The sequence below is a fragment of the Panthera onca genome, chromosome X (assembly GCF_046562875.1).
Source record: "Panthera onca isolate mPanOnc1 chromosome X, mPanOnc1 haplotype 2, whole genome shotgun sequence".
Lineage (NCBI taxonomy): Eukaryota > Metazoa > Chordata > Mammalia > Carnivora > Felidae > Panthera > Panthera onca.
The window spans coordinates 101,287,266-101,299,927 of record NC_138357.1 but is presented as its reverse complement, the minus strand read 5'-3'; the positions used below and the strand labels follow the sequence as shown (position 1 = coordinate 101,299,927).

The following is a 12,662-nucleotide window of genomic DNA, read 5'->3' as shown; positions in this document are numbered from 1 at the left end:
GTTAATTATATCTTGTATTATCATTATCCCCAGAGGGTAAAATCTGGCTTTTTAGGTATAGATATATACGCTGTGGCAATGAAGATATAAATGTGTCATCATAGCATAGGCCATTGGGAAGTTCACAGACAAAACTAATTACACATTTCTACTTAATTTAAATAAAATATCAAGACGTCTACTACTTTGGGAAGAATCAGACAGAAAAGTGCAGTTGGAGGATAGAAATAAAGATAATCACTAAATCCAATGTAGGATCAAAACCATCATACAACTCACTGGGAGGTAGTTTAAATCTTTCAGTTGATTTAGCAGTAAATATTTCCCAGCAAAGACTGCTTTTTCTCTAACACAAACATCAAACAAGTTTTATGACAAAACTATTTTGGGTGATAATTTCAAGTGTACTTTCCTTAAATAAGCTTGTGTGAATGAACCTGTGCGATTCCTACTGTGTGAATCATATTTGCGGTAAACAGTAAACATTTTTAGGATTGTAAAATATCTACAAATTACATGAATATAATATTCACCTTGAATTACTCTTACGTAGCAATGGTTTTGTGTTTACGTGGAGATTTATAATGTTTGCTTATCTTTATAGAATAGATGTGATAAATCATATTCTAGTAGAAATTTTTGGAATTGAAAGTTAATAGATGACTTCTTTTGAAGAAGAGATAGAGTTTATTTTAAAATGGTACTGGAAAAGTGAAAACTTAGTTGGATTTACTACACAGGTACATTTGGCTTCAAATGACACAACACCATAAGGCTTTATTTAGTCACATTTCCCCCCCTTAAATATCCCTTATGTAACTTCATAAAATAATGGAGAACTACTTTGTGGTCTCTTAATACTTTACAAATATTATATAAATGAATGTGTGTGAACCTCACTGTTAAGCACTGTAACTTATCGTATTCATTTTTATTATTATATGTGTATTCTCTGGTCTAATTTACCACACAGACAGATAATAATTTTTCACTGCTTTTTCTCTCTTTTAAAGTCTTCTTCAATACATTGTTCTCTGTCAGAATTGTTCCTCTTTCCTTAAACTTAGCACATACTTAAATTTTGTACTACTGTCAAAATTGCATTTATTATATTTATTTAGTGCACTGGTTCAGATCATTGGGGTTACAAAGAAAATATATATTCCTGCATTCAGTGGCATCCAATTTTCTCGGTCTCGAGTGGTTTGCTCTTTGAGGATCTTTTCTATAGAGTCTCTCAGTCAGTAGAGCTTTATTCATACAGGTTTCTAGATTCATTCTAGCCCAGAGTACTGGGCTCACCACTCTCTCACCGGTACAGCCCACTCAGGGCTACTCCATTTAGTAATTATCCAGTATCTCCCAAATGCGTAGGTTCCATGAGATCTGCAGATTGAATTTAAACGAATCTTGTGTCTCATACAGGCCTGGAATTCTGGTGAATGCCATGTAGTAAAAATATGTGTCAGTTGACATATCTCAGTTATGTTGATCTTTTGGTATCATCAATTGGTATAAACTGACTCAATTAGCTTTCTCATAATTCTCACTACAAAAGCTTAGTCATTACTTGAAGTCTTGACAAGAAAAAATCCGGTAACATGGAAAATGTATCTTCAGATTTTCTAAATGAAAATACAACACACACATATATAAATTTTATCTCTAAATACCTTTCGTCTTTGTAAATATTTATATTCCTGATACCTAGTATATTTCCCAAATATGAAACTTTGGTGACTCTCCTGATCCAACTGTAATAGGTTGAGGGAGAACATTTAGAAAATAAATGGAATAAGCAGAAGTTGAATTTGGAGGTGGGGATACTTTGGACAAAACACTCAATGCACTCATACATGTAATTATTTCACAGCCTTTAAAATATAGGCCCTCATAAGGGTAGGGAAAAATTGCTCTAAGGCAGTGCCAACAAAGTATTTATAGAAGGCAGCATATCAAGCTATGGTTTGCATAGTAGAATGTGAGTTGGGGTAAATGATACCTGAAATACCAATGTATAGAGAGTAATGATCTAGGTAGGTCTGTGGGAGTGAGAATTCACAGTGTTTGTCTTGGTTATATTTACACACCTTATTAAAACAACTCATTGGTTTAATTCAAAGGTTCATAGTATTATGTCACATTTATTATTTCAAAAAATCTCTTTATGATTCTGATTTGTCTGTATATTTGTTCGAAAACTTTTATCCATTGCCTGTTTCAAAATTCCAAAATTAGAAAATCTTAATGAGACCAGTAGATATAGCAATAAACATCCATATACATCCATATATATATATATATATATATATATATATATATATATATATACACACACACACACACATATATACACCATATACATCCATCTGGTATATATTATGGGAATTAGGAATTCCTATCCTACATATTTCTGAGTTTAGCTTTTAGCTTTCATTTATTCTTCTTCATTAGTGTTGTTACAACTTTTTTTTATTACTTGCACCTACTTAGTTCCAAAAAAGTTTAGATTTCTAAAATACGTGTTCCTGTTTTATGTTTATTATGTAAAGTTCTGTATTAACAACTTATTACTTGTTAATGAAGTAAATGTAAATGAAATTTGCATATTTAAAATTCAGTAACTTTACTTCTTGCTAAAATACTGAAGATTACCTGGCAAAAATTCTGCCACAAAGTATCACTAACAATGGATGATACTTGAAAGCCTTTTGTAATACTAATGGGAACACTTTTTATATTGCCTCTCCCAGTAGACTGTTCTGGATCCATTCCCAAGACTTATTATAAAAAAAGAACCATGAAGAGAGTGATTCACATATATTCAGCCCATAAGGCATTGTGGTCAGAATTTTCACCTATCTTGACCCTGTTAATCCTCCTTATCACATGCAAAATAACCATTATTAGCTATTTTACTTCTCCTGAAGCTTGAATATGGGGACCATATTTTATTACCTTTCTATATCCATTATAAGGAGTTGATGTGTTCGGTAGACAATATATATGTATATTCATATACATGATGGAAAAATGATTCACAAGGCATTAGATTTGCCTAAATTCAGAGTTATTAAACACAAATCCAAGTCGTTCTAACCTCAAAATGTACATAAACCTCCTTACATGGTACTCTTACTGCTAGTTTTCAAGGTAAGAACATTTTACTTTGTGTTCACACATAACTATCTGGAGTTGTGCCATCTATGGATTATAAATTAAGTTGCATTTGCAAAATAAACTTTATGAAGAGCATGGGTTGATGCCTGCAGAAAAAGAGGAGAATCTTCTTATCTTAAATTATTTGACACATGCCCTACGTGACAGGGCCAAACAGATTCAAGGCAGTTATATGAGTTTTTCATGAGCTGGTAAAGACCAAAAGGGACAAAAAAATGATCACTTCCAGACAGTAAAAGTCCCTCAGATCTTCTGCTAATGTGTGACATATACCAACTACTTGGCGGAAGACTGCTGTTATGATTCTTCGATGACTGATGTAATTAAAGAAACTCACATTATCATTAAGATTCAAAGACACATTTTCTCTAATTAAATGATTTCTCTTTACCATATATTCTGCAGCTTTTTCCTTAATTAAAAGTCAACATAATATTCCCACATTTGCACAGCTAAAGCAAAATGACACTATGATAAAAACAATACGGACATTTAAATTTACACAGGTAGAGTTCATTTTGAAAATTCAATCACTTACATTCTATCTTAAAAGAGAAGTAACAAAATATCCTTACCTTAGAAAACTGTGCGTTTATCCATTTTGTGAATGTTTTCTTTTGAACATCTTCTCTTTCATCTGTAATGTAAAATTTTAAAAAGATTAAGAGTTAAGAATTCTGAATATGATATTTCACAACCAAAATAACTCTCAGTTATTATGCATTAGTGTTATTTTATAGTTGGGATTAAATTCATTGATAATGAAGTTAAACAGAAGTGATGTTGGTATTAGGCATCCAAACTAAAATGAGATGTGAAAAATAATGGATATGGTCAAATCTATACTCATTCCAAAATTATATAAAGGCATTACAGAAAAGTAGTCTCATCTGAATAAAGCAGATACTATTTTTTTTAATGTTTACTTATTTTTGAGAGAGACAGAGACAGAGACAGAATGCGAGTGGGTTAGGGGCAGAGAGAGAGAGGGAGACACAGAATCTGAAGCAGGCTCCAGGCTCTGAGTTGTCAGCAAAGAGCCCAATTCAGGGCTCAAACTCAGGAGCTGTGAGATCACGACCTGAGACAGAGTCGGTCGCCCAACCTACTGAGCCACCCAGGCGCCCAAGCAGATACTACTTATTATCCTATGGTCAGTCAATACTCTAGTATTATCAGAAGAACCCATTATCTGTTATCTCTTCTGAAAAACTATTCCGGTGCTTTTCCTCTTACACCCTCACCCCCATCCCCAGTCCACAGAGAAATGATTTTCCCCTCTTTTGTAATACCTCCACACTCTAACATGGGCCCCTGGCATAGCCCCTCCCCTTACAGGAGCATGGTTTTGCATCCCAGAAACTGGCACTGTCTGCACAAACCAAGATCTCAGCAAACGTTTGATAAACATGCAAATGCTTTAGAGGAGGGGGTATCTCACAACTCCAAAATTTCCACTACCTCTTTGCATCCAAAAGTCAGGAAATTTCAAATCAAAATGCAAATGATATCCTTGGTGGATTACATATAAATACTCAAAGGAAAAATCTCCAAGGGCTTCCTATACCAAGAGATTACGGTGGAAAATTATTAAGAAACAGCTTCACAGAACTCGGGCTTCTAAAAATTATGTCTTTTTCTTCAGGTTGGAAATTAGTATGGAGTTAAATGGACAGAAAAATAATCAATCTTGATTTACTGAAATCCTTTTCTAAAGCCAAAGCCTACCTTTAAATTACTGGAAATGCAATCATGTTAATTAGTGTTTAATAAATCAGTACATCTGAGAGAGATTTAAAATGGAGAGGTTTTACATTTTATTTACATTGGGTCAAAAGAACCGTTATTGAAATGCCCTAACAAAATAACCTCATTTGCTGGCATATTCTTTTTCAACAGTAAATCTCCACTACTTCTCCCTAAAAAAGATGGTCTATTGTAAAGAACAACTGTCCTATGACAGACGTATCCATGTACCAAGAACATCTGTTTATCTTTAAAGCACATTATTAATCTATAAGTGGATACTCTTAAGTGATATGACATAACAGTGGATGAATAATAAACCTAAAACTGTTTTCCGGGATGACAAAATTTTAGTTAGCATCACAAAATCCTTTTTTCTTATTTTCGTTAGTCGCACAAACTACTATGCATTGGGCCAGATACCAGCATTAACTATACAGTGCATGATAAATCACGGTTACAGTATGGAAGTTTTTTCTTTGTTGACAAGTGTGGATAAATAAAAATAGTAATAGTTTCTGAAACTAATCTAGCCTCTTGTGAATATACTTCCCTAAATTCAGTACTACCTTCTGATAATAAGAAAATAAATTAACAGAACATTTCAAATGGTCAAACTTTTCACCATTTTCATGGACTTGCTGCAGGAAGACTTGTGAGTACATCTATGTCTCAACGGCATATACCCATTTTCCTAAAAGTTAATGGCTTCACTTGCAATGCTACCTATTTTTTCTTCTATGTGCGTGTAAATCCTGTCAGACACAGGAGAGTAAAGGAGTCATTTGAAGGCACACGTTTTAAGGTTTTAAAACAAGCCCAACCACCTTCATCAGAAGCTGAATAGGAAGACATTTGAAGAGATCTATTCCATGTACTTTTCACTGAAAAGTAGGTAGTAAAGCAATATTTTTATTGATTTCAATTATATGTACAAAGAGTGATTTGTAGATAGGCCTTGAAGGCAGGAGGGAAACCTTGATATTATGTGCAAAAGAGTATGCATCTCCTGTGTAAACAGCACTAAAGGCGAACTTCGTCATATAAACATCTTCACCAGGTCTTGTTTACTTCGTTTTTAATATAAGAAAAATATGCTATTAGTGAATTATGACTGATTTTATTATAAAATATATAACATTTATTAGTATCTTATTGTTCATAGAGCTGTTTTATATATGTCATCTCAATCCATATGAAATTTGCCATTTTATACAGTAAAAAATTCAAGCTCAGAAGGAATAAAGCCAGTAAATCACAGACATGAACCTGATACAGATGATTTGAATCAAAGTCCATGGCTTTTCACATCAACAACTCCGCATTATATTTGCACAGATAATATGGAGTGCCATAAGATAATCGAAGTCACAAAAGTTGAACGTATTAACACAAACACAAAATAACCATGATTTCAGAGCCTCTATTTTAAACAATCCAAGGAATTCCATGTATGCTGTAATCTATGTGAATGACATCCTGGAATTTTATAGTTTACAACCTGCACATCTACATGGATTTATCCAGATTTGAACTATGAACCTTCCTTAAGATGTTAGATGATCTGTTTGTTAATATTTTAAATAATAAGGCTCCTGTACTTACTAATTGATATTTAGTGCTCAAGTTTTGCCATAGATTAATATTATGGAAACATTTTGAAGATAAGTAAATTAATTAACGCTAAAATTAATATCTTTTAAAAGTTTATTTTGAAAGAGAGAGAGGGAGAGAGAACGTGGGTGGGGGAGGGGCAGAGAGAGAGGGAGAGAGACAATGCCAATCAGGCTCCATGCTGCCAGCACATAGCTCAATGGGGGCTTGAACTCAGGAACCATGAGATCATGAACTGAGCCAAAATCAAGAGTTGGACGCTTAGCTGACTGAGCTACCGAGGTGCCCCAATATTAAAATTAGTATTAAAATTGATACTAAATTATCACCCTAAGGTTATGTGTCTACATATTACAATCCCCATAAATATATATTTTACATTGTCACAATAATATTCTGCCTTTTTAAACTTATTTTATCATAAATATCATATGGGCTGCCATTTCCTTTTGTTTGCTATTAGAGATTCCACCACAATGAACATCTTCATGTTTTCTCTTTCATTTTCTGGTATATAATTGCCCCAGAATAATTAATGGATCAATATTTAAAAAAAAAAAACTTTTATGGCTTTTACTAAATATTGTCATATTACCTTACCAGTGGTCATACCAATTTTTAGTGGTACTAGAAAGAATGAGGTTTTGCTGCTGATAGACGCTTTGGTACTTTTATTTTTAAAGCAACTGCTACTTCTTTAGATATAAGGAGATAGTTGATGCTCACGTTAATGAGAACCTAATTTAGTAGGACATGTTTTAGAAACTTCTTCTACATGTTTCTACATTTATCAAAATATTTGTTTATATCCTCTCCTCATGAATCTATTGAGCACTTGATATTTTAAAATGAACTGGAATGAGCTAATAAATCAGTAGTTCTTAAACATTTCAAGTTGTGGAGTCCATTTGACTACCTGATAAAAATAATATTCATTCTCTACATTAAAAAATGCCTATACAGACATATTTACATACAGTTTCATAGGGTCCACTGACCTCCCTGCAGAAGATTCCTATTATCATGAATCCCAAGTTAAGAATCACAGTCATAAATTAAGCTACTTACTCTCAGTCAGTGAATGAATATATATTCCCAAGTGGCCATATTTCTTTTCATTTTCATTTCATTTTTACTACTCCAAAAATTTATACTTTTATATATTTTTTTTAATTTTTTTTTAACGTTTATTTATTTTTGAGACAGAGAGAGACAGAGCATGAACGGGGGGGGGGGGCAGAGAGAGAGGGAGACACAGAATCGGAAGCAGGCTTCAAGCTCTGAGCCATCAGCCCAGAGCCCGACGTGGGGCTCGAACTCGCGGACCGAGAGATCGTGACCTGAGCTGAAGTTGGACGCTTAACCGAATGAGCCACCCAGGCGCCCCTACTTTTATATATTTAAATCTATCCATTTCCATTGGTATTTCTCATATAACTTAAAAGTTGATCATTTCAGGGGTGCCTGGGTGGCTCAATTGTTTTAAGTGTCTGATTTCTGCTCAGGTCATGATCTCATGGTTCATGAGTTCGAGTGCCGATTTAGGGCTATCAGCGCAGAGGGTGTTTTGAATCTTCGGTCTCTGTCTCTCTCGACTCCTCTGCTTCTGCTTTCTCACTCTCTCTCTCAAAAATAAATAAACTTAAAAAAAATTTTTGAAGTTGATCATTTTAAGCACAGTTACATATCCATAGTTAATCTGAAGTTGATACACATAAACATACATATAAGATAAATTGCTATAGATCTTAGAGATTATTTTGGTACTTAAAACATATATGTAATTATAGACACAGTCTAGAGTAAGATATGAATGTGAAATCAACAACAAAGAGGATGAGAAAAGAATGATATTTGTTTTACTAGGAAGTAATTATATACTGCCGTTTAGTCATTTCAAGAAGCACATATTCTATTTTGTTTTCTCTAGGGTTTTTTTTTAAACTGGTTTTCTTTTACTAATGAAAATATGCCTGAGTATATTAATGTGAAAGGCAAAGAACAAAATCTTTGTCAGAACAATTTAGTTGAAAACTGTTCCCTGGAGGTGTCAAGGAGTGAAGAACTACTGCTTCATAAATTGCAAAAAGTGACCAACATTTTATTTTCTTCTCTCTATAGGGAAAACTCATATAAAATTAGCTTTCTACCATGACATAAAAATTGTATTTCATCTCAGAATTAATTAACCCTTTCTAATAAAGTTGTTTTTTACCCAATAAATCTGGTTCTTCATATTTTCTAAGATTACTGCAATGACCTTTTGCCCTATTATTAACTTTTATATTCTTGAGACCCTCAGTCGCCTATAAATGTGAGATAATTAAATTGCAAGATTCATGATTCACAAGAGTAACTGCACAAAAATAAAGTTTGCAAAGTGAGAGAACATTAAATCAGGGGAAGTGGCTTCTAGTCCCAGTGCAGGACTTACGAGAATGGCGGCCTTAGAGATGCCAGACCTCAGTCTCTTTTATCTGTGAAATAAAGGTATTAACTGCCTTTTAACTCAGAGAGCTGATTTTCAGATATAATGAAATCATTTCTTTATGTAGGAATTTATAGAATATTTACCAAAACTAATTACTTAAAGAATACTTAGCATCTGTTGGTCATTGTAGCGGTTTCTGAGAAGATAAAGAGAACTCAGTTTTTACCAAAGTCCACAACCTCGTAGAATACAGACAAATGATATATAAATATTAAGCATTTTATATAAACAACGATACATATATTCAAAGGATATTAAAGAAACACAGAGACAAAGGGATATGCAGCCATATGAATGTTAGGGAAGACATTTTCTAGAAGTTGATAGCTAGGTTGAATCTAGCTGAATGAGCAAAAAAAAAAAAATAATAATAAAAGGAAAAGAAAAAAGTTTCATAGGTAAAGACGAATCTTTAGAAGGAGAATGCAAGGGCAAAAGCAGAAAGAGAAGACACTAAAAGGGCATGCTCTTTTGATTAGTGATGCTGAGCATCTTTTCATATGTCTGTTGACTATGTGCATGTCTTCTTTGGAAAAAATGTCTACTCAGATCCTCTGCCCTTTTTTTAATTAGATTGATCTGGGCTTTTTGGTGTTGAGTGGTATGAATTCTTTATATATTTTGGATATTAACCCCTTATCACAGATGTCATTTGCAAGTACCTTTTCCCATTCAGTAGATTGTCATTTTATTTTGCTGGTGGTTTCACTCATCATCAGAGAAATGCAAACCAAAACCACAATGAGAGGGGCATCTGGGTGGCTCAGTTGGTTGAAACTCAGCCCAGGTCACTACCTCATGGTTCATGGGTTTAAGCCCCACGTCAGGCTCTGCACTTAGGGTGTGGAGCCTGCTTGGGATTCTGTCCCCCCTTTTCTCTGCCCCTCACCTGCTTATGCTCTCTCAAAATAAATAAATAAACTTAAAAACAACAACCACAATGAGCTATCACCTCATGACTATTAGAATGGCTAAAATCAAGATGACAAGAAACAAGTATTGGCGAGGATGTGGAGAAAAGGAACCCTTGTGCACTGTTGGTAGGAACGTAAATTCGTACAGCTACTGTGGAAAAACACTATGTAGGTTCCTCAAAAATTAAAAAAAAGAAATACCATACAATCCAACAATTCCATTACTGGGCATGTACCCAGGGAAAACAAATACTAACTTGAAAAGATATATGCACCTCTATGTTTATTGTAGCATCATTTACGATAGCTAAGACATGGAAGCAGCATAAATGTCCATCAAAAGACAAACGGATGCTGGAAATGTGGTATATATATGCAGTGGAATATTACATACCCATAAGAAGGATGAAATAGTGCCATCTGAAACAACATGCATGGACCTGGATGATATTATACCCAGTGAAGTCAGTCAGACTAAGAAAGACAAATACCCTATGATTCCACTCATAAATGTTACCTAAAAAAATGAACAAACAAAAAGCAGAATGAAAACTATAAATACAGAAAACAAACTGATGGCTGCCAGAGGGGAGGAGGCTGGGCAAAATGGGTCAAGGGGAGCAGGGGATACAAGCCTACAGTTATGGAATAAGTAAGCCACAGGAATAAAAAACAGAGCTTGAGGAATAGAGTCAATGATATCATAGTAGTCATGTAACTGGACAGACGGTAGCTACACTTGTGGTCAACATAGCACAATGTATAAACTTGTCAAATTACTACAATGTACACCTGAAACTAATGGAATAACGCGTGTCAACTATACTCAAATAAAAAAAGGCATGCTCTTCATTATATTTAACTCCATTTTGTCGCACTCTGAACTCTGAAGAAGGGAAGAGCATGGGATGAAATTATAAAGGAAGGTGGGAGGGAGATCATGGGATCAGATAAGACAATGTGAGCAGAAGCACTTAAAAACCAAAACAAGCAAACAACTCAGTTACATACATACCACAAATTATCCTCATTACACAGGGAAGTTAATCATAACCTGTGCCAGAAATACATTTTTTAAAATAATTATTTCTTTGGGGTATTAGTATGTTAACTGAAAAGCCTCATCACTTACATGACCCAGAAAATACAAGTTTAGAACTAGAAGGGCATATTGGAGTTGTTAACAGTTTAGAAATACATATGGTGAAGAAATACAAAGGGATATGAGTTTATTTCACTTTAAATAGAGGACAATTAAGTTGCATGGAAGAGGTAGTATGGTCTCTATTCTCTGCTTCCACGAAAAATGAGAAAAAGGGAAATGAGAAATGTGGAAGATTAATGGTAAACATTAGATAAGGTTACATGATACTGTGGAACATTATGAAGGAAGGCCCAAAACTCAGGACATATTTAGAAAATGGATTTAACACGTTATTAATACCACAAAATGGCAACGCAAAGTGGAAGACAGTAGAATGAGAATGGCATGAAAAATGCTTTCCATTAAATCTGAGTAATAGCTTTTGATCATAGGATTACAGAATGCTAGGGCCAAAGGTGACATTTGTGGTCATTTTATAATGAGGAGGTCTAAAATAATTAAATTACTACACAAAGAAGAGAAAACCAGTAAGTGTCAAAAAGGTTTCCGTATTTCCCACTCACACTACAGTCAATGTAATGCAGTTTTCACTGCTCATCACCCTACACGAGTTGTTAATAATATCACCTATATCCTTTCTGATTTCCAAGACAGCGACTATATACAATGTAACTGTATTCCCAGCACTTAGCACAGAATGTGTTACACAGTCAGTGCTCAATAAAGGTGTTTTAAGTTAATGAAGACCAAATTTACTTTTCAGACCTCTTCTTTTGTTCTTTGCAGATATTAATTCTATTAACCTGTGGTATACAGAAAAATGGTCCTCACTTAAGAGGTTCATGTCCCACTCCCCAAAATCTCTGAAGAAGTTTTGTTAAAACTCATTTGTTTTTAAAATGAGCTGAAGAAACCCATGGGGGAGGGGAAGGAAAAAAAAAAAAAAAAAAAGAGGTTAGAGTGGGAGAGAGCCAAAGCATGAGACTGTTAAAAACTGAGAACAAACTGAGGGTTGATGGAGGGTGGGAGGGAGGGCAGGGTGGGTGATGGGTATTGAGGAGGGCACCTTTTGGGATGAGCACTGGGTGTTGTATGGAAACCAACTTGACAATAAATTTCATATATTGAAAAAAAATAAATAAAATGAGCTGAAGTATTTTAAAACTCTTCGTTACAGCAAGGAGAATTAAGGTTGCAGATGGAATTAGATTTGGCAAATCAGGTAATTTTGGATAGGGTGCCTATATTGGGTAATCAAGGGCAGCCTACGAGGGAGGACCAGAGAGAGAAGGAAGCATGAGAAGAACTTGGGCCAAAGTTGTTGGTTTTGAGGACTGAAGAAGGCCATGAGCCCAAGACTGCGGGTAGCCTCTGCAAAAGGAAAAGATAGGAAATGGATTCTTCCCTGAAGTCTCCAGAAGGCACAGAACACTGATGGCCCTTAAGTTTAGTGCAGTGAGGTCAATTTCAGACTTCAGATCTGAAGAACTTTCAGATAATAAACAGGTATGATTTTAAATTGCTAAATGCATGGTAATTTTGAGAGCACCAATAGCAAACTATTGCATAGCATTTCCTCTTGAAGGGTAGTAGGACAAGTGACAAACATATA

General features: G+C 34.5%; 1 protein-coding gene across 10 annotated transcripts in view; it reads right to left on the bottom strand.

The window, feature by feature from the left end:
* DMD (dystrophin) overlaps positions 1-12,662 on the bottom strand; it is a 2,113,538-nt gene that overhangs the window by 1,826,078 nt on the left and 274,798 nt on the right. For all 10 annotated transcript variants that reach the window (XM_081792827.1, XM_081792829.1, XM_081792824.1 and 7 more), the window contains exon 2: positions 3,756-3,817. In XM_081792827.1, the coding sequence (XP_081648953.1) occupies positions 3,756-3,817 (62 nt within the window). The remainder of the gene's footprint in view (positions 1-3,755; positions 3,818-12,662) is intronic.